Source organism: Sminthopsis crassicaudata, chromosome 5, assembly GCF_048593235.1.
Source record: "Sminthopsis crassicaudata isolate SCR6 chromosome 5, ASM4859323v1, whole genome shotgun sequence".
Lineage (NCBI taxonomy): Eukaryota > Metazoa > Chordata > Mammalia > Dasyuromorphia > Dasyuridae > Sminthopsis > Sminthopsis crassicaudata.
Window position 1 is genome coordinate 62,582,440 of NC_133621.1, and position 24,322 is coordinate 62,606,761.

A 24,322-nucleotide genomic window follows, 5' to 3' on the forward strand; every position below is an offset into this window, starting at 1 on the left:
ACAGGGAAAAAATTTACATCTTATTTTTAGTAATCTTTGTTTTTTTTTTAATAAATCTATGTGTCTTATTTTGTGCACTTAAAAGAATCATTCCCCAAAAAAAAAAAAAAAAGCCCATAAGTTTCAAGGTTGAGTCCCTGATTTAAGATCTCAAGACTACCCAGAATACCACACTTGTTAATGCACAATTGGCTTTCACTCTTTTCCAATCTTATATGAATCTATGCTCTTAGTATTCCAGATTATCCCCTGTCTCTATCCTCCTATAAATCATAGAATGATAATTACAAATATTCCCTAAGGTTTCTGTACTCTAGTTTTCTTGACATTGTATGGGTGCTAGTGGTATAGAAAGCTGTCTTTCAACCTACTGCCCCTGCATCATTTCTAGTCATTTAATTTTCTTTTGACCTCCATTGTACTACTGCTCTTACTCAATACATCATTGGTCATTTGCTATAGCCTCCTCACTACCACCATGTTCCTTTTCATTGCTCTTTGGGTGATCTTAGCCATAAAGGACCACAGGAAAAATATAGATGTTTAAAAGATGGACTTCTGTGTCATAGAAAAAACTGGATCATTAAAAATGCTATACATATTGCATAACTCAATCTAGTTTAATATTCCAATTATTTGCCCTCACAAAAAAGAGGTACTATGAATATTTGTGTGTGTGTGTGTATATAAAACAGCATTTTTCAAATAGCTATTGATAATCTTGATTTCTTCTTAAAAATACTTGTTAATATTCTTTGGCCATTTATATATTGAGGAATAACTTTATCTTTATAAATTTGGTTCCGTTATATGCATATTTGTAGGAAATGAGGCCTTTTCAGAAATTTTCCCAGATTTCTTTTTTCTTCCTAATTCTGGTTGTGTTAATTTTGTGCAAAACCATTTTGATTTAATATAATCAAAAGCTACTTTTTTTTTCACAAAATAAACATAATAAAACAGAATAATATTCAGGGGATACAAACAAGTCATTAATGATACTACTATGTTAAATTTAGTGTACTTAAAAAAAAAAAAAACTTTGTATAGTAAGTTCATAGTTTTATATGCATCCCTCTTTTACCCTCCTTTATATATGGAAATGTACATTTTGAGTGATTACTGTTGAATTCATCACTTTAAAAATTATATAAAAAACTTTTTTTTTTCTAAGAATTGCAGCCATTTTGGAGAGAAGAGCTAAGATGGCAGCAATATCACCCATTCACATGTTAAACTTTAGAGTGAAGAAAACAAACTGCATGTCACCTTTAATTGTTTTAAATAAAATGTCTCACTATCCACTCACCAAAAAAATGTGAGAAAGTCTATGGCAAAACAGGCACAATAAGAGATATGCTTTTTGGAGATATCTGAAAAGATGTAGGAATTAAAAGTTAGAACTAAAAGTAATAGAAAATAAAATTCTTACAGTGCCAAGTGAAGAAAACTGAGGTAGTCATTTTTGAAAGAAATATGACAATGTGCAAAGTGTTACAAGATTAATCTTACATTTTTACCAGTAAAACATCTACTAGAACCATATCCTAAGGATATAAAAAAGGAAAAAGTCTTTTGTTAATTACCTATCAAAAATACTCATGATAGTCTTATGTATCAGTGAAGAACTGGAAAACCATTTATATATTCAAGTTTCTTGGAATGATTGAATAAATTGTAAAATATTATTTAAATATAACATTTCACTATCAGTGTAATTACTTAATACAAAGACATATAAGAAAGTTAAGTAGGAAGATCCCCTAAAAAAGCAAAATCAGTTCAAAAGTTTAGTTCAAATCAATAAAGCTTTTATTAAGCATCTACTATATGCAAAGCATTCCTTATGTGCTGAGAATATAAAGACAAAGTGACAAATGGTCCTTACCCCCAAGTTATTTTACTTTATAGGAGGATCAATGTAGGACCAATGCAAATAAATAAATGTAAGTTCATTTGAGGAGGGGAAAGAATGCTAACTACTAAATTAAAAAAAAGAAAAAACTCCCATCAGAAATGGTGAGTCTTAAGGAAAGCTAAGAAATGGCAATGAGGAGAATGCAATCTTTCTACAGACAGCTACATAGGGAATGCTTAGTTTGGGGGATCACGAGATTAGCTAGTTTGGCTGAAGGAAAGCAATGTGAAATATTGCTAAAAAGGAAGGTTGAGGTATCCAATTTTGGCTGCAAAGAACTATGAGTAAATTATGCCTTTTCTTCTTATCAGAAACATGCTAGATTGTGGGTTCAGAAGGAGACAAGAAGGCATGGAAAAATTTATTTGTTTTGCTTGCTGATTTACTTGCTATGGGGGATTATTATATTGATGACAGGGGTAGAGAAGAAGAATTACTGAGAAATGTCAGTGATACAAAAAAGGAACAAATTAAAGAAGAGGAGAAGGAAGAAAGGAAGGAATGAAGGAAAGAAGGAAGGAAGGGAAGGAGGGAAGGAGAAAGGGAGAAAGAGAAGGATTGAGGGAGGAAGGGAAGGAGGGAAGGGGAATTTTAATGCTAAGCTGAGGAATTTATATTTTATCCCAGAGGTCACAAGAAGCAACTACAATCTTCTAAGAAGATAGATTTTTTTTTAAAAAAGAGATCAGAACTGGGCACAAATTTGTGGCTTTTAGTATGATTTCATTGGTAATTTTATTTGTTTTTCTTTAAGTTATTCTTAAAGGTTATTTTTCCCAATAGTATTTTCTAGTGCACCACTAGTACTAAGATCCATGAGAAAAAGCTGTCACTGACATTTTAAAATAAATTTGGAGTACAAATTTAGCAAGCAATAACTAACCTTACTTACCACTTTGCTAACATCTCTTTTTTACTGTTTCAGTGGAGAGAAAAATTTCCATATTTTTTATTACATCTATGCGGGTTTGGCTGAAAAGAAAAAACTGGCCCATTATAAATTGCCTGAAAATAAACCTCCAAGGTAACATAGAAAACTGCTCTTTAGGGCATGAAATAATTTTGTTTTGCAGTGAGTTTTAGTCATAACCTTTTACTCATACATCTTTTCAGGTACCTCCAAAATGAACATCTCAGAATGCAGCAGGACTTGTTGAATAATGGTTTCTATAATTCCCAATTTGAATTAATTGAGCAATGCTTCAAAGTGATCGGTTTCACAATGGAGGTGAGTGTCAAAGAAGTTCAGCCTCTCTTTCCAACAGGAATGAATAAATACATTTATAGCACGAGCATTGTTATGCTGGTGACTTATCATAAGCATTTAATAAATATTTATTGATCAATAATGACAGTTAAATCACATGGTTATAGATTTGACCTATAATTTTGTTCACTTATTTCAGATTTCTTTTATTTATTTTCTGTTTCTGAATGATTGCTTCTTAATTTTATTATTTTTATACATTACCCAGGGTTGTGTGAGAGAATAAAATTGTTCACTGTCTTATATATTGGACTTACAGATAGGTACATGGCCTTCTCCAGATCATTGGTGAAGATCTGAATTTTAACTTCCCTTTCCTGAGTGATATCTTTGAAGCCATAAAGGGTTAATTAATATATATCCTCATAAACAATTAATTTATAAGAGACTTAATTTAGTCCCTTTATGTGTCTGGATATATAAAATTAGTTTAGGTTTACAAAAATGTATGCCTTTCCATAAATTTAGAAAGTTTTATTATCTGGGCATGCCATAAACAGTCATTATTAGGATTGTACCATAAAGTTATTCAAAATGTGCATAGTAAAGATATTGATCCTATTCATTTAGAACTTGGTGGGTTTTTAAAATTGTTTTCTAGTAATATTAACCTTACTTATCTAATTAAAGCTTCTCTGAAGCTGACTCAGTATAGATGAAGCAGCCCAATTTAACTCAAAGAAAACTGAATTTAAGGTCAGAATACCTCACTTTAATTTCCATTTTAAAAAGCTGTGTGACCCTGGGCAAGTTATTTAATTTCTCTAGGCTTCAGTTTCCAAATCTGCAAAATGGCTGTTAGAGTAGTTTGTCAGCTTCATTGTAGTATTATGAGAAAGGAACTTTGTCAACTGTAAAATATTGCATAAATTAGAGTTATTATTACATTAAAATTATGCTAAATAGATTCTTTTGCAGTCTTTAAATTTTGACCTCGCCTTTTTTGTTTTATTTTCAAGAGGATAATCTAAAGGGTTCAAATCATAAGTTGATCCCTTGTCCTTATTTCTATCCCTATCCTGGTTCCCTATGTATCAGCCAAATAAAATGGTTTTCACTTTCTCTAGTTAATTTAGCATGCATGGATCCTTACTATTTTATTTCTCTATTTTCTGTTTCTACATTCTACATAGTTTATTAAAATTTGACTTCTTGAGATCCTTCAAATGTGAAGAATTGCTTTTTTTCCACTAGTTTTGATAATAAATAGATATACTCGTTTAACAATAAATATAATTTGGTCAAAGTAATAAGCAAAAATTTATTGTCAAATATGTCATGAAGTCTCATTGTACTTTCATGTTTCTGGTTGAGCACACTCAGAAAGAATGGAAGAAAAATATAAATCACTTTATAAGTAGCAGGAGTTGGAGAACAACAAAATCTTTTGTAATTGTCTAAAAGAAAGTATTTTGTAATTTTTTTTTCTTTCTAGAAGTTGGATGTAAATAATTCATGTTAATATAATCTAAAGATTTGGGGCAGTTATTTTGTACTATTGTTATAGATTTTTATTTTTGGTTTCAAAATAACAAAATAAATGTGAGTAGACTATAAGCTCCCCAAAGATAGGACTATTTCCTATTTGTCTTTAACCCCCAGTTCCATATTTTAGACACTCAATAAATGTTTTTTTTAATTCAATTAGATTATGAAAAAATCATTTGCATTGTGGCTAGATAAAGCCATAAATTTTGTTTTATTTTATTTAATTTTCCATAATTTTTCTTATGATGGTTCAAATTCACATTAAACACATGCAGGAAAAGTTTATCTGTATATAAGCTATTATATATATTCTATCTGATATAAAAGAAAACACATCCTTTTTTCCTGGGATTTGTCTATTAATCAGAATTTATTTATAGAGATATGTATTTACAAAAATCATTTTATAAGCTTGCATACTGGGAGTTAGTCATCCTACAGGTTACTTTTATATTGAAATTTTCTGCTTGACTTGGTGTAGCTTCAATAAGTCTTTTCTATTAACTGTGAGGTCTGTACTAAATCAAATGCTGAAACAGTGGAAATAAAAGAGCCATATGTTGTATATACCAGTTCTTGAGACAGTATTACATACTGGAAAGCACTTTGGACTTAGAATCAGGAAGTCATAAGTTCAAATCCCATCTCAGGTAGTTACTAGCATGATATAATACTGAGTAAGTCACTCAACACCTCTAAACTTCAGCTTTATCAATTGTAAAATGGAGATAATAATAGCTTACGTATTTACTTCAAAGAGTTATTGTGAGAGACAGAGGAGATGATGCATGCAAAGTATTTTTTATACCTCAAAGTCATATTTCAGTATTATTGGATACACACACACACACACACACACACACACACACACACACACACACTCACATATATATATAGTCATCTATGTAAGAACCCCTCCCCCAAATTAGATCATAGCCTCCATATAACTTACTACTATATATGTGAGAATTACCTTAGCCCATAATGTAATTTGTAATAATGGCTTTAAGCAAGAGAGGTATTATTCACCAGAAGAAGGAACCAGAACTTTAGAATCCTGTGGGTTTTATAGCAAGAAACAAGAATATAAGGAGCAAAGAGAATAGAAAATAGAAAGATGGATGTCTTCATGAAAAGATGACATCTGGATTATTTCTGAGCTTCTTTGGGGCATGGAGAAATGAATTCCAAGATTTTGATGCCATAGGATTTGTCCTATTGCCCAGAAACTACAGTCCTCACTGGGCTCAAGATTGTGAATGATAAGAATTCTATGGAGGAAAGAGATAGAATCCCAGAATTGGATCAGTCTAGACCTATGGTACTGCAGGGACCTCCCAGCTGACCAGGACAGCCACTCTGAGAAAAAGATAGAAGGAGAGTTGTTTTATGAACTCTTCTGCTCACATTCAAAATGAAGAGTTTTCCCAGCCACCCCTGCTTAAATTTTCATTTGCATCTTTCCCCAAAAAACATCTACCATCACGAGAGATATAAATTATATACATTTGTCATTCAGTGGGTATAAGATTAGACAAGAATGACTTGATTGCATGATTATTTACATTAGTTTTATCCTCTTTTTAATCAATCAATAAACATTTATTAAGTGCCTATCATGTGCCAAGTACTGTGCTAACTGCTAAGACTACAATTTCTAATGTTAACAAGCTAATTTTTCTCTTTTTTGGTTCTGAACTTAAAAAAAAATACAGAAATATATAATACAATTATAAAAGAAATCAGAAAAAAGAAAACATATAAAAACAAAATTTGTATTTCTTTATAGGAAGTAGAACAGAGAAAAGTCATATACCTTAAGCCATAAATCTCTATTGTGTACAATTAAATTTAAGATGTTACTTTCAAAGATCTCCTATTTATTTCATTCTGAATTGCCTTCTGTTACCTGCTGGGAATTTTCAAGGTATTTCAATTATCTTCTTTTATTTTTTTTTCTCTTTTTTCAACACTACCATTAATTGCTCTTTCTCCCATCAAATCATCTCAATAAAAGAGAAAAAACATAATCTTTGTAAAAAAAAAAAAAAAAAAAAAAAAAGAATCATAGTCAAGCAAAACAAGTCCCCATAATTTGGGTTTCTTTCTGTATCCTGTGTTCATTGCTTCTCTGTCAGAAGGTGGATATCATATTTCATTTTTCCTCTAAAATCATGGCTGGCCATTGCATCTTTTTAAATGACCATTGCAGTTATCAGAGTTCTTCAGTGTTTCAGAACTCCAACGGAGTAGGGCTTCAATGGAGAATCATTAGAAAATGTTAATAGAATCTTTCAATGCGCCAGAATGCCATATTAAGAGTATCACACAGGATTGGCCCTGGCCTCCTTAATAAGCTGCCTCTACAAATAGTGACCCATTTATACATTCATGTTTGTGTTCATCTCCTTTTGAAATACCTGATTTACAGATTTTCATCAAAAAAGTTATTGTTGTTCTAAATTCCCTAGAAATTAGTCAGAAATTATCTTGTATACAGCTGATTCTTCAAATTCATTTAGGTCATGCCAAAAAAAAAAAAAAAAAGTAAGTCAGATGTATCATAGATCATTGTGTATCTAACATCATACACTCTATAGCTTCAGACAGTGGTATTTTTTTTTCTTCTTCCTTTTTCAATTATGCAATTTCCTTGCAAAAAGCAGTTTAAGGGAAAATCAGTGGGAATGGGATTATGAAGAAGAAATTAGTTTCTTGCAAATAGTTTCTTGTGGAATAATAAATCCTGAAGTACTTTTTATAAAGAAAAATCCTTACATCCTCTAGTATCCACAGTCCCTTGCTATATCAAGGGTAACATTCATTCAACATATATTTATTAATGCAATGAAATTAAAAGCCATTCCTTAAACATTTATTATGTGATAATTGCTGGAGATGCAAGTGGAAACTTGAGAGAGTTGCTTCTCTCAAGGAACTCACATTCTTATTACAGAAGACAAAAAAAAATGATTCAGCTTCAGGACAAATGGAAAATCCAAGTGCTCCTTTGGATCTAGAGGACAAAGTCACAAGGCAAATAGTATTCTGGTAGGTCTTGAAGAACAATGTCGGGACAAACAGTCTCCAAGGAAAAACTGTTGAGTAGAGGAGTGTTAGTCCACAAACATTTATAATGTAATTGCCATGCTAAATCCTGGGGAAACAAAGAAAAGCAAAAAACATACTATCTATCCTCAAGAAGGATACATTCTAATGGAGTGAATGAGATGCAAATATTCATACAAGAAATATAGAGTATGAATGGGAGGTAATCTGAGAGAAGGCACTAGCAATAAATAGTTACCCAAAATAGGGGTAGAGCTTCTTCATGGAAAGGGGAAAGGGTAATCCTCCAGCCAAAAGGGAGTTTCTAGTACCTGATTGGTTCTGGGTGATAGGGATTAGAGTGGGGTAGAATGAAGGAAAGAGGATTCCCTGAAGTCTACTTCTGCTGGGTCATGCAATTAATGCTGATATCTGTGTAAGGAGAAGATAAAGTTCTACATAGCACCTTCTGTGTTCTAAGTGCTAGGGAAACAATAAAAAAAAATTCCTGTTTTGATTGGGTAGAACATGGAGTACAAAGTGAATATAAACACAAAGAGGTTAAAAAAGGAAAGACAAAGAGAGAGGGTGTGTGTGAGTAAGAGAAGGAGGGAGAGGGAAGAGAGAAAGAGAAGAGAGAGGAGAGAGAGAGAGAGAAATACATGTGTGAGGTGAAATATAAACTAGGGGAAATCAGAAAGAATGTACTGCAGCTAGCAAATGCTAGCCAAACTGAGCCTTGAAAAAAAGTTAGTGATTCCAACAACTTGAGAAGAAGAAAGCATGGGAGAAAGCTTGATAGTATGCCTTCCCTGATACTGTGCTTCCCATTTCTTCCTCAGTGATTACTCTTTCTATCATCATTCCCTTCCTAAAATAGAGACATGAGTGAGATTGATGAACACCAATACCTCTGTCCTTTTTTTCTCCTAGGAACTTGGAAGTGTATACAGCATCCTAGCTGCAATTTTAAACATGGGTAATATTGAATTTTTTTCTGTGGCAACTGAGCACCAAATTGACAAAAGCAACATTGCCAACCCAGCAGCTCTTGAGAACTGTGAGTTTATTACCTTCCATTCGCGATTACATTTTTCTTTTCTGCATCTCAGTGTAGCATTTGTATCAATTGATGATAATTTGTTTAAAATATATATATTTATATTATAGAAACCTTAAAACAATAGTCAGGTTCAATCCATATGTAAATAAAAGCAAAAACAATCCATCTTTAGAAAATAGATTCTTATTTTTTCTACAAATTACCTAATTATCACATACAATTCTGATAAGGAATTATTTCTATCTCATGAGCATACTTGTGAGAGAGGCAATTTGGGCATAATACTAACAATTCAGAGTCAGTATACCTGAATTGGAATCCTGGATTAACTAATGACTCTGTGACCTTTGGCAAGTCATTACATTTCTGTGAGCCTCAACTTCCTTATCTGGAGAAGGAAATGACAAACCACTCCAATATCTTTAGCAAGAAACCCCAAACGTGGTCTCAGTGTCAGACATGATTGAAATGACTTGACAACAGCAGCAACAGTAACTTTCTTTTAAGTAAAAATTAGTTTGGACAAAGTTTTCTCTAAGAATATTTCTAGTTCTAAATCCTCTATTTCATTTCATCCCAGAATAAGTGTATTGGAAAGGACCTCAACAGCCATCTACCATGAAATTGAACATCTCAACCCAAAGGTCGTATTATGTAAGAGTCAGCATTTGTAAAATAGGTTTAGTCTCTAGGTCATAAATCAAAATATTATAAATTCATTTGAAAGGAATGATCATTGAGTCTAAAGTTCTTAAGCTATTGTCAGGGGATAGATTTCAGAGGGTATGTAAACTTTTTATGCCCACCAACTTTAAATTTTAGCATTTCTTTATATTATGAATATCAACAAGAAAATATCATTGTGATAAGGAATGCCATTAGGTTTCACAAAACTTCTAAAGAGATCCCTGGCACTAAAAAGCTTAAGAACCCCTGATGTAGTCTACCCCCTTTATTATAAGGATATCAGGTTCTGGGAGGTTGTAGACTGTTCAAGATTTAAGAAGCATTAAGTAGAACCCTTGACTTCAAATCTATTGAACTTTCCACAACTCTACACTGAGTTAATTAATTTTGAGAAAGAAAGAAAGAAAGAAAGAAAGAAAGAAAGAAAGAAAGAAAGAAAGAAAGAAAGAAAGAAAGAAAGAAAGAAAGAAAGAAAGAAAGAAAGAAAGAAAGAAAGAAAGAAAGAAAGAAGGAAGGAAGGAAGGAAGGAAGGAAGGAAGGAAGGAAGGAAGGAAGGAAGGAAGGAAGGAAGGAAGGAAGGAAGGAAGGAAGGAAGGAAGGAAGGAAGGAAGGGAGGGAGGGAAGGAGGGAGGGAAAGGAAGGAAGGAAGGAAGGGAGGGAAAGGAAGGAAAGAAGGAAGTGAGGGAAAGGAAGGAAGGAAGAAAGAGAGAAAGAAATAGAAAAGATAATTACAAGCGAAAACTTGGGTCAAGGGAAGAAAACAATTTAAATTGTTGGATTATGCATATATTTTCTACCCAAAAGAAATGGGTAGAAAAATGTATGTCTAAATTTATCCAGGAACTCTCTCCCACTACAATCCAAACCAATTTTGCATATTTACCTCAAATCCAAATATCCTGATGTTATGAAAGTCAAGGAAGGCTATTCCCAGAAGAATTCATCTGTCAGGGTATCATCTTTAGGGAAGTGATTGTCCAGGGCTATCTTTTCCCATACATTATTCCTATATTAGCCAGAAATTCCAGGACTATCTCAGACTAAAACTAAAGTGGCTCTACAGTTAGTATACAGTAACAAAAACATACATAAAGGTCTCATAAGCAATCCTCTACTAATGACTCTAAAAACGCTAAAGGACTTTTTTACCCAACAAGATATCAGATCTTGCCCAACATGGAGAAGCAATTAAAAGATATTTCCAATCAAATCATACTTTAAGAATTTGGCTAAATTGCAAACAATCAGAGGAATAATGTTTAAGAGACACATCCTGGGTAGATCACACTTGGGTATGATGTACTAAAAGCAGATATATTCACATGTATAAATCCTACCTAGGTAGATATGGAAGGAAGAGGAGGAAATATATTCTAATAATAAATAACAATATTGATATAGCTAAATAGCAGCAGGAACCCTAAAAAGTTAATAGTCTCTTATCCCCATGAAAAATGTGTTAATTTAGTATTTAAAAAAAAAACTCAGGAGTTCAACAAACTTAACCAAATAACTATAACCCCTTTGTCTCAAATGCTTAGAGTAAACTAAAAAATAGTAAAATACTCTAATAATTAATATAAAAATTAAATCTACCAATTTGATACCGGTCATAGAAAGATGTTTTGATTATATTCATAGTTTTAAAAGTTCCTATTAGTTTATTGCATTCAATTGCCCTGGGAGACGTTTAAATGTTTTTTGGGATATAGCAGTTCTTCAGAAAAATATGATAATTGAAATACAGAGCTAGAAAATACTCTGATGTTTGAAATATAAATAGCAAGATGATTGTGTGTCATGAGTTGCTAAGACCATCCACAATATTATTTAAAATAATATAAATACATATTTATTTGCATATATCTGTATGTCATATATGTGAATATATATATATATATATATATGTACATATACATACACATATCCCTATCTTCTTTTATACCCTAATTTCCTAGTTAATCTCTGAGGGTTCAGAAACCACAGCAATTTATTGTATTAAATATATATATTGATTTTAAAAAGCCCAAATACATATTATAAAATTCCTGTAGATTTTCCCAGTTTTGTTTTTTGGTTTTTTTTTAATAAAAATGAACGCTAAGGTGGAAGACACCAACCACATACAGCTGTGTCTCCATGACAACAAAATAGCTGGTCATTTTTGTCATTTCAGTGAAAAATTCAGTCAGAATTCAGTTGCCTGGCATTGTTCAGAGAAAAGCAGCCATCTGGTCGATGAAATGCTTCACTTCAGGGTTTGCTTTGGTTTTGTGTAGATAAAATCCCCATTTGGGCAGTATAGACCAGACTGTAAGTATAAAATTCACCAAGATGTTTGTGAACAGTGAGAGACTAATGACTACCCAAAGTTATGTGTCTACAGTAAAATCATCTCTATCTGGAGGGGTTTGGGATGTATTGCATAATACATTATCCAATATGATTTATACACTGGATAGTATTGCTGACCTACTTTTGTCATCTGTTCTTTTTTTTATTTTATTTTTTATTTATTTTTTTTTTTTAACAAGGGATAGATTTCAGGGGAGGGAGAAAAAGGGAATGCATTTTAAAAAATGTGATATAAAAGACGAACAAATCAACAAAAACTAGACATTTTTTTTTAAAAATGGAAATGATCTCTGCACATACTAAGTCTTTATATATTTATATTTCATTGTGTTAGATCATATAATGTGCTTAGAGGAAAATAGACTAAAATGCTCTATTGCTATAAGACTGTAAGTCGATAATTTTGAATTCAAATTCTGCCTCAGATATACTATGTAATCATGAAGTTATTTCCCAGAGTTTCAGTTTTCAATCTGTTAAATAGGGATTATAAGGCTTGTTCTGATTTCTTTTAAGGATTATTATGAGGAAAATGCTGTATAAATGTGAGGAGTGATAGCAGTGATAGGAGGTGGTGGTAGTGGTATTTTTGTGATTGTTATAATTATTCTTGAGAGTAAAAAGACAAGTTAAAAGACATTCCCCCCATGTTACCCCTATTTCACTCCTGCCCCAGTTTTGATAAAGTAAAAAGAACATTAGCTTTGAAATAAGAGCACCTAGATTCAAAACCCACCCATTTACTAACCAGTTATGTGAATCCCATAATCTAAGGGAATCCCATAATCTCACTCAGCCTCATTTTCCTTATAGGTAAAATGGAGAAATTAGTGGCTGGACTACCAATCTCACAGGGCTATCATGAGGAGAGCACTTTGTCAGCAAAAACTGTTATTATTATTATCTCCATAACTGGCATTTCTCATCTGTTTGTTTTTCAGCTGCCGCTTTGCTTTTCATTCAGGCAGATGAGCTACAAGAAGCTCTCACCTCCCACTGTGTAGTGACTCGAGGAGAAACAATTATTCGTCCTAATACCATGGAAAAAGCTAATGACGTCAGAGATGCTACTGCAAAGACACTCTACGGTCGACTCTTCAGTTGGATCGTCAATCGCATTAACAGTTTACTGAAGCATGATGCATCACAAAGGTAAAAGGGATATAGAAAAATTTACCCCACCCACAACCTACATAGAATTGTGCGTGCTCTTTGCTTTTTATTTAGTCACTCTAATACTGGATTTCAGCAGCTGTCTCCAAATAGTCCTTTTTAATTCTCCAACGTAAGGTTCAGTAAGTCTACTGCTTGCGACAGTATATTTTGTTTTGTTATTTCTTAAAACTCTTCGATACCACAATGCTTTGAAAAATCTATAATTTCACCAGTGATTTTTTTTCATTCAACATCCAATTTCACTAGCATAAGGAACTCCCAGTGAGAAACCTTCTTCTACAAAACCAGATCCATTAATTAAGTATTTTCTAATCACCTAGTATTTATGAGGCATTGTTTTTAAGTGACAGAAAGAAAAAGACAAAAAAAAATACCATCCCATGTTGCCAGGAACTTAAATTCTATTGGGGGAAATGGCATTTATGTCTGTACATAAATATTGAAATAGAAATATTTATAAATGTGCATATGTGTACTTAGATGTATATATGCATATATATGTGTATATGGATGTACATAAAGATATATATATATATTTCATTTATTTATATATCAGTATGTAAGTATCACAGAGTGTCTCAAAAGTCTTAGCATAGTATTAAACTAGCTTTATGGTTTACTGCTTTAAAACTAAAGTAAGATTTTTATCCCCCCAAATGTGTATAGAATAAATACAAAATATATATGTAACTAAATTCAATGTAAATACAAAGTAATTATAAAGAGAAGAAATTAATATCTGAAGAAGAATCAGTTAAAGATTCATGTAGAAGGGGGTGTTTAAACTGCATTTTGAAGGAAGAGAGGGATTGTCTCAGGTAGATATGAGTAGAGAACATATTTCAGGAATGATAGAAAGTCAGTGAAAAGAAATACAGAGGGATGATGCAGCATCATTTGTGTAGAAGAGAGAATAGTCAGTTTGAATGAAACTGTATTGGGATGAGGGTACGGACAGACAGTAACAATTCTGAGATCTGAAGAACAGTATGAAGGACCTTAAAAGCCAAAAAGAGGAGAATGTTATTAAATATGTGATTTAGGAAAATTATTTTGTCAGTCATGTGAAGGATACATAGGAATGGAGAGAGACTCGAGGCCAGAGCAACCAATTAATTAGGAAGCCATTACATTAGCCCTGATGGAAAATAATGAGAGCTTGACCTTAAGTAATACAGATGGAAGTAGAGAAAAGGGGGCAGATGAGAGAAATGTTGCAGAGGTAGAAGTCAAGTTTGAGCAACTTATTGGATATGTAGGGCATGGTGGAATAAGGAACCAAAGCCTTGGGGCATGAAAGAATTTTTGATAAAAATAATGACATTTGGAAAAGGGGCAGATTTGGAGGCAAATATATTGAGTTCTGTTTTGAATATGCTGAATTTGAGATGTCTTTGGAATAAGTAGTTTGAAATGGCCAGTAGGCAATTAAAGATACAAAACTGGAGAAAGACTAAAAGCTAAGTATTTAGACACGGGAGTCGTCTATATAGGTTATTAAACTCATACCAGCCCATTAGGTCTCCAATAGCCCAATCTAATAAATCTTTATTAAGCGCCTACTATTTGTTGGACACTGGGCTAAGCACTAGAGATACATTTAAGAAGAAAGAAGGTCCCTGCCTCAGGGACCCTTACAAAGTAATAAGAGGAAACAACACACAAAAGGTGGTAGGAAAGTAGGAGGACACCAGGGACTCTGATGTGGGGGTACCCCATCTATTCATGGAAGGGAAACTAGGCAAACACAGAAGTAGATGCAAAGTGGAAGGAACTGAAAGTCTAGTTTTGCTCCTTAGAAGATAAGGAGTTGTTAGTTTAGTATTCCACCCTCTAGTCCTACAATTAGAGATCAAAGGAGGTTAGGGGACATGATGTTAACCAAGATTTGAGTCAGCAGCCTGGGAGTGATATTAGAAGTAATGAGTTTAACTAGGGAGAAACTTTTGTCTATGAGATGAAACCAGCCAGAGTAGCAGTGAAGAAAATAGAGAAAAATGATCCAAGACAGAAACAGATCAAGCCAACCATTGTACCCATTGTATCCAAACAACTTATAGCCCTCTGGGCACTGTACAGGGCATTGAAAAGTTAATTTCTAGAGAAGAAAATGGCAAACCACTTTAATATTTTGACCCAAAAAAATCCCCATGAATAGTATAGTCCATGGGGTCACAATAAGTTGACCATGAATGACTGAAGTACCATCAATATGGCTGGTATTCTATTTCAGCTGACTAACTGGGCTGTTCCTCAGGTGACAATTCTATAGAGTATGCATTAAAAGCTTTTCTAATTCCATAGAACCTACCAGCAATTTCACTGAATACATAGGCTTCTTAGAAATGATATTTGCCTACTCAACACAATAAGGTGTCTGAATAGTTCAGAGAAAAATCATTCTACAACAAAATAGCTAAATAATCTTAAAACAATGCATTTAATTAATCCCCCTCAAAATAATGCTTGTTTTGAAACTAAATATCAATATTGTCCAACTAGGCAGACTGGTTAAGATTGCCATCTAAAATGACCCATTGTCCTTCTCATTTCATATTCCCTTTGTCCTTCAACATTGTTATATCCATTCTAATGAATTCCCCACTCTTAGGCTGTCTCCAAATGACTATACTTAATTAGGTAAGAATTAGCATTATAAACAAATAATACAAAGGAAATTGTCAACCAAACCATGAATACATTCTAACAGGTTCTTGATTTGGGGCTTTTTCGGAGGATTTTGCTTATGGCACAACATTTTTTGTTGGGACTCATTGTGACATGGTATTGCCAGTTCTATGGTAGAGTCAGGAGATGTGAGCATGAAATTTGTATTCCATGAGAAGTCTTTTTGTTTAGTTTTTGACAGAAGTCCTACATGTTTTGATATTAGTCCATGTGATTGTTAGAAACATATTTTGTTTATCTTGTAAATACTATGCTTGATCTTACTTCTGGATAAGTAAAATTCATTTTAAGCAAAGTTCTTTTAAAATTTTTTTCACTGCAGCATCATAGCATCCAAAAACACATCTGTTTAAACAGAATATCCTTTGAGAACAACTGCACTATTTACAAAGCAATTTTTGAAATTCTTTTTTGTTAACTTAAGAAAAAGTAATAGGGGTAAATGTATCATTCACATAGAAGTTGGTGCATATACCTATGGATTTTAATATAATTACAAATTTAGAGCTGGAAGGGCTCTTATAGACTATGTCATGTAGTTCTTACAACTTAATGGATGAAAAACTTGGGCTCCAAAGGGGTCAAATGATTTCCCTATTATTAAGCTGACATTAAATCATAAATCTGATAATTAAGCCCAGATCCTCTGATGCCAGATTCAGTACTCTTCTTACTGAACCATCCTGTCTTTATTATATTTTGCTTTGTTGTTGGGTGCCGATGGCCAGATTTTACCCATTGCAAATCCTTCACAAAATTGGCATAACACCTAAGCAACTTAGAAACTAAGCTTTATCATTGCTTAAATAGGTCATGTAGCAGAAACAAGAGGTTTCCACAATGCAGCAAAAATACCGTGTCTTTGAAATGCTATATTGGTGAAACCTTCTTCTCCATGTTTTGTGGAATGAAATTTGCACAGTGTAGAAAAGCAACCATTTATATGTATGTCCCAGTTGTGCTTTCTTAAGCCCAAGCAACCATTTATATGTATGTCCCAGTTGTGATTTCTTAAGCCTAATCACAGTACGACATTTGCAAAAACTTAACTGAGAATTTTCCTGAGATGGGTTGTTTTATATCCTTTATTGATTAATATTTATATCTTTCAACAAAATAACTGAAAACACAATTTAATGCCTGCTTAATTCTTTCAGTGGGACGGATGGTGAACTGAATATTGGCATCCTGGACATTTTTGGCTTTGAAAACTTCAGAAAAAATTCCTTTGAGCAGCTATGCATTAACATTGCAAATGAACAGATTCAATTCTATTTCAATCAACATGTTTTTGCATGGGAACAGGTAAGATCAAGAAGGTGATTTTGTTAATACGATCAAGAAAAGAAAAATAACACACTCTCCATGATAAAGAGCCACCTTTGTTTGTGTGTGTTTTATATAAACATACACACACATACAACTTGAGTTCAGCTTTAATATGCTAAACCTGCACTGAGACATTTGTAACATTCTGAAAACACACATTTAGAGAGAATATAAATTAATATCATAAGCACATATATATGGATGTGTATGGACCAAGTGTTAGGGATATACATAGAGGCAAAAATAATCCCTGCCCTCAAAGAAGTCACAAAAATAGTGGGTACATTGTGCAAATAGATATATACAAAAAAAGAAAGAAAGAAAAATACAGAAGAAATTGGAGATAATCTCAGAGGGAAGGTAAATTTTGATGCCATGATTAATCTATTCCCTTAGTAATATAAGTAGTCCCTACAGCAGCCTTCCCATATCTGACCATCTTGTGCAACTTTTGCCACTATCTTCCCATAAGTTATGCAGGATATCTTAAATTTCTGCAGAAACTGCAGAAACAGTGTTTCATATGTGTATATATATATATATATATATATATATATATATATATATATATATATATATATATATATATATATATATATATATATATATATATATATATGTATATATATATATATATATATATATATACACTAAAATCTGGCATTAGTAATATAACTTATAGGAGTCTAAAAGGACTAGGTACAGAACTTGTTGGTCAATTCTCCCCTTGTGCAGTAAGTACCATGCCTTTCCATAAAACCTAGGAAGGCTGAACCTTTACTAAAAATAGGAGTTCATTTAGATTTGAATAAGACCAACTATTTCATTTTCTATAAGCCTGCATAGTTGAATGGCTGTTACAATTTAAATATCCATCAAAAGTGCATTAAACTTCACATTTGCAGTAGCTAGGCAACAGAAACACTGATAATGGGTTTGATGCAAATGCAGTACAATACTGATCTTGTCAGTGAACAAGGTACAATGTGTAATTTATGATTCAATCTTTAAAAAAATACTTTTCTTTAAAGAGAACTCGATGACTTTCATAATAGCTTAATATAAGCTTTCTTAACTTACATTGACCAAAGCAATGTTCTTGAAATTGTCTTTGCCATGACCACAAGAAAAGCAAAGCCTAGATTCTGATATTTGTTTATATCTTTCATTAAGCTCTTTTATTTCCCTCAAGCATTACTAAATTGGTTTTGTATTTGGTAATTTTATGATAGATTAAATGTGAATAGTTGTCTTTGGATTAGAAACATCCTGACTTTTAAGCATTATATATTTCATACTGAGTAGAAAAATTTGGAAAAAGAAAATTTGGGTTGTGATATATATTATTGACTCAAAAAATTATGGACAAATCTAAAGTCATGTCTTTAGTGTTGAAGAGATAAAATTAAGCTCTCTGATATGTAATATGACCTTGGAATGCCATATTGTATTGTCAAATATTCTAGTTAATATAGATTATTACATATGTCATACATGGATTGTTCTTTTTTTAAAAAACTGAAATTCAATTAAATATACTTAACAATAAAATTCTCCTGAGGATAATTGAATTTTCCTGTGATGATCCAGAAGGCACTTCAGCATTTTCCTGTGTCCCAGGAATGTAATTATATACATCAGTAATTGCACCACAAATGTGGTACCTGGTATCATTGTTTGAGAATAGTAAGGAAGATGATAAAAAGGTCTTTATTTTTGGAAAGCAAAAGAGTCAGCTCATTTTTAAATAGCATATGATAATGACTCAATCAAATAGTGGTGAAGGTCACTGGAGGTTGGATATAAAGAACTAGACTAGATCTTAAAAGGGTTATTAAATATATATATATAAATATATATATCTGCATATATATATATATGTAAACGTGTATGAGGAAAATTAAGTAATGAAAAATCTATTGTATTTGGAAGAATCTGATATTAAATTTCATTTATTTACCAAATGACCCTGGGCAAATCATTTTACCTCTGAAATTTTGATTTTATCTGTAAAATAAGAGTACTGGACTATATCATGGGTTCTTAACCTTTTTATGCACCATAAATCCCTTTGAAAGTATGATAAAGCCTTTGGACCCTTCTCAAAAGTGTTTTTAAATTAATAAAATACAAAGGATTGCATAGGAATTTTTTAATTTTAATTTTAAAATACGATAAATTTAAATTTTAAAACAAATTCATATACCTTAAGGTAAGAACTCCTGAAGAACTACATGTTTTCTCACTTTTTCCAACTCTTAATCTGTGACTTCAACCCTTGCATGAACTAGCATCAGTTAACTGAAGGCAATATGGAGTACAGAAAATATTGGCAATTAGTTCTGAATTCGAATACCATTTCTATTACTTGCCAATCATGTAGGATTTTTAACTTCTTTGAGTCTCAACTCTCATCTGTAAAATTCAGAGATTAGAGGAAAAAAAGAATGAAGGACAATAAGGTTGCTTGACAGGACAGACACTGAATAGTATGAAAAAAAAAAAATTTCAATGATTAGACTAAGTAGTTGCTAAAGTCCCTCACAGTTTTGGCCATTGTTATTCTAAGTAAATTTTTTTTTCAATTTAGCTGTTTTACAATTGTCCATTTGGCTACCCTCAAGTAACTTTTCAGTTGTTGTTGCTGGGTTGTTTTTTTTTTTTTTTCCCCCAGCCATGCATGAGTATACCTTGAATGACAGCATATATATTTGAAAGACAGACATCAGCCCAATTATTCGTTTTGTTTTCTTTAAATAATTTTTTTTGCTTTAGATTCTTATGGTTTCGTATGGTTGTACTTTTAAAGTAATTCATAGTCTTTTATTGGGCCTGTTAAACAATAAAAGTGCAGGTGAGGATTTCTAGTATCCTTCAAAGGCAAACATCCCAAATGCAAATAACTCAACAAACATCAAGAAAAAATATCTAGCCATGGTCAGGATTATGAAAAGCAAACTAAGTTATCCAAATCCTCAGGGTAATTTTTTTCCAGAATGGAAAACATGGATCTACATAACTTCAGTGAATGGGCATCAGGTTTAGCAACTAAGTTATTGCCAGTAAGATGATCTTGTAGCCCCAAAAAGAAATCTCTGTGTCTTTTTTTCCTAAGTAAACACATGGCTGTGAATACAAATAATTCCCCCCTGTGTTCTTCTCATAATTGCATGTAATAAGAAAGGAATAAAATTTACAATTCGTTTGAAACCGGTTCACTGTCTGTAAACAAGGAATAATTGTCTATAAATTCATTATTGTCAGATTTTTCACTTGTCAACTATAAGCACAAACCTTATTGCTTATCAGCAAGGAAGAGTGAGCTTCACCAGTGTTTGTGGGTTATCAAAGCCTTAAATTTCTCAACTAGAGCCATACTTTCTTCAGTGTTTACATAGACCAGATAGATCTGATCTGATAAACTGACAAGTGAAATTCTGAATACTAACCTATATCACGAATATGCTAAAAAACCTAGTTCCTGTTCAGGGACATTTGACCAAGGTAGCCCTTAGTGGCTATATGTTCATGGGAGGAAAGCAGAAATTAAGAATTTTTTCTTATCGAGAAAAAATCTGATGCAATTCTAATCAGGTTGGTTATCCGGCCATTTCTGAAAATGGAATCCTGTTTTCATACTTACTATCATTTTAAAATGTATCTATGGAGTTGAAAATTTCTGGTAAGGAAAAGTTTGTGTCAACCCTATGGCATATTATCTGGGAATTTTATTCTCTACCTGGAAATTGATTTTGCCAGTGGACCATTTTTCTAATTCTCAGAGAGTCTTTAATCATTAGCTCTATGTTCCATGTCTTTGTTGAGCATTCCAATTGGTTTCTAACCAGTTTAGAGCCACTTTTGTCATGTTTGCAAATCTCTTGAGCATATATTTATAGCATAAAAAACTTTGGTCCCTTCCTTCTTGTCTTCTCTTTATTTACAATATATCTAATAGAAGAGAGTTATATTATTATCAATGCCATGCCAATAGATGACATTGCCTGAACAGTTCTTAAAGTTCAATGCTCTATACAAATGAGTTCCCCGTGTTATCAATACTACAAGTTATAAATTCTTTATATTATTAAGAATAGGGAATAACAAGACTATTTACAAGATAGGTAGCAGTTCAGCCTTCTACACTGCAAATATAGAGACTTATGCAGACATCAGAAGCATATAGCTTTTAATCCTAAAAATACAAGCTTGAAAATGTAAATCAGATGCACCTAAAGTAGTAGCAATGGGAAAAGTTTGCCTTTTTTCCTTCCTATTTCTCAACTTTCCAGAAGAACTGATTCATATTTAAATATTTCCTGTGACATAAATGTGGCACATATATTTGGTTTTTCAGTTTTCCAAATGCTAATAATGTATATTTCAAATGGCAGCCACTAGTACAATTCCTTGCATGGAAGACAAATTTTGCAATTGCCCACCCAAGCAATGAATCATATCCAAGTAGTTTTTTAGCACAACTATTTTTCTGATTTTTTTTTCACTGAGATGAAAGATCTGAATTCATGGAAGTCATGGGGGTCTTGTAACTCACACCTTTGAAAATTTTTTCCTGGATATCACCCTTTTCTTGGGAGAGGAAGGAATATTGATTTTTATTTTACTTTTCTTTGGGGCCACATGCATTGTACATGCAAAAAAAAAAATGAACCTTACCTTCTTAGAATTTACTTTTAAGTCAGAGAAGCATCACTCATGCCAACTATAGGTAAGTTACTCCTTGGTGGGAGCTCATTATTTAGACAAATGCGTAATAAATCTATTAAATTATTTTGGTTATACAAAATAGTTGCTTCCCTTGTGACCTGAAGAGTTAATCTTTTTTGTAAAATGCCTTATTAATATCTAGAATAAACACAGTATGCCCATCCATTAGAGCAAGCTCATTGTCTAGCTGCCAAATTTTTTGGAGTTTATTATAACATTTTAGAAATAAGCTATTTGTTTCTAGTTTTGTTCAAAGATTTTTTCCTATATATTCTGGTTATATATTTATACACTTGGATTTAGAGAACATCAGAAGTCATTTTGTCCACAGGGGACTATTTACAGCATAGAAAGGAACCAAGAGCAGCTATTATTCCTCTGGCTTCTCTTATGAAAAGTGATGTGCATGGTTTTTATTTTCAGCTGTTCATATTCTCAAGCTTAAGCTTTTGATATTCTGAGTGTGGGCTCCAGCACATAATTTGTAGTTCTTACCAAAAGTAATAATAATAAAGCTCATTCTATTATTTTTAAAATACCTGAGTTTTCAGCTATTTTATAATTTAAAAGTTTTTAAATCAGCCCTCTGACTAAGGCTGTGTGGGTGTATCATATTAAATTCTTAAAAGGCATCTGTTTGCTTTGCTTATAAAGTATGACTTTATATTTTATCTAAAACTTTCATATTTTACCTCCCATTTAACAAAAGACACTAATGCTAAGGGAGTCAGCCACAGCTGTCCTAGAAAAAAAATCTCATTTATACCACTCAAAAGGAAAATTAATGAATAAATAAGGCAATTTAAAATCAAATCAAGCATTCTAGGTCCCCAAATGATGAAGATCACTTTATGACTGATAAAGTAGCCAAATACATTTCAGAATAAATCCATGCTTTAGTCAATCTTCATTTTTCAATAGACAAGCATCTTTAAATGTGCAATTTTAGATCTCTAAAAAATGGTCTTATAAGTGTAAAAAGTAAGTGAATATAACCTTTAAAAATATGTGTAGCCTCACACTTTTTAAGTGTAGTAGTTGGGTCCCTCCTCTATCTTTTTTGTACCTGGAAATTCAAAAAAGAAAAAAAAAACTACTCAAAATTCAAGACACCTTATTAATTTGTCCCCATTCAAAAACTATAGTAGATGAGCCTCACAAATGAGTTTACTCTTATTAGTCAGCCATGGGTAATAATTCAAAGTAAAGGCATTTAATAAAATGATTCAGTAGCAAAGTTGTTTTAGAATATATACTCCATAAATATAAGGCCAGAATATTTCACACATACTCATGTGCATCAGTAGATAAACATGTAAGAAATATATATGTGGTCATGACACATACAACATATGCCTAGAGTTTATATATGAGAAGTATATATGTTGGAAAAATGGAAGCCAGGGGGCATGTGTGAAGATACATGAGCCAAAAATTCATGTAGCAAAGACATACATTCATACAGGGAATACATATGGATAAAGCACAAAAAGATCAACGATATCTCCTACCTCTGACACAGCAGGGCAACTGATATCCTTCAATAATACCTTTGTTGTGTACTTCACCTCTGTTAAGTACAACTACACTGGCATTGCAGCCATAACTGATATATAGACAATGCACACTGTTGCTCTGCTGATTTCATAGCATTGTTTTGTGTCTTTTCTAGGTATGTGGTGGTATTGCTTCTCTTGACCCTAAATTTCTGCTAGTCTGCATCTTTTCAGGGTCTCCTACAAGTCATCTCAACTTTTATCTACTAAAATGTCTCTCTCTGATCAGAGGCTTTTCAGTCTATGGCTATGGGTGGTTTTTTGGTTTTTTTTTTAATTTTTATTAGAGCTTTTTATTAACAAGATATATGCATGGGTAATTTTTCAGCATTGACAATTGCAAAACCTTCTGTTCCAACTTTTCCCCTCCTTCCCTCCATCTCCTCCCCTAGATGGCAGGTAGACCAATTCATGTTAAATATGTTAAAGTATATATTAAACACAATATATGTATACATATCCATAGTTATAGTCTATGGCTATGTTATAAGCTCATCACATACTCCTAAAAATCTTGAGCAAAAAACAGCCAAAGAAAAATCCTCCTGAGCTAATATAGTGTCTTTTCTTTTAAATTCCCATATCTGGTCCTGGAGCACAATCTTTATTTAAGAGAATTAGCTTACGTTTAGAACCTCCTTCTATTTTCCATTTAACATACTATAGGGATCCCATGCTCCCAAAATCCATTTCAGGCAATTCATTGAGAAACACTCACACACACACACACACACACACACACACACACACACACACACACACACACATACACACACAAGAACTATGTTAAATTTAGGATTTGGAACCAACATCATTTCCAAGAGCTCCTATATCTTTCCATGAATTGGAGGAATCATAAACAAAAAGGCTTGACGAGACCATAACATTTCCTTTATTCCAAATTCTTGCCTTTCTATATTGACCAGCAGTAAATCTCCTTGGTTTTTGAGCTGTCCAACTTAAATGTTATCTCATTTAAGCTTCACAACACTGTTAGGAGGTTGGTATTCCTTTTCTTC

The 24,322-nt window shown here is 32.6% G+C and overlaps 1 protein-coding gene across 1 annotated transcript in view; it reads left to right on the plus strand.

Annotated features, from left to right (window-relative positions):
* The window catches only part of MYO3A (myosin IIIA), a 209,129-nt gene that overhangs the window by 97,132 nt on the left and 87,675 nt on the right, over window positions 1-24,322 (plus strand). The window contains exons 14-18 of the mRNA XM_074269536.1: window positions 2,844-2,942; window positions 3,032-3,146; window positions 8,655-8,781; window positions 12,768-12,978; window positions 16,848-16,995. Coding sequence (XP_074125637.1) covers window positions 2,844-2,942; window positions 3,032-3,146; window positions 8,655-8,781; window positions 12,768-12,978; window positions 16,848-16,995 — 700 coding nt within the window. The remainder of the gene's footprint in view (window positions 1-2,843; window positions 2,943-3,031; window positions 3,147-8,654; window positions 8,782-12,767; window positions 12,979-16,847; window positions 16,996-24,322) is intronic.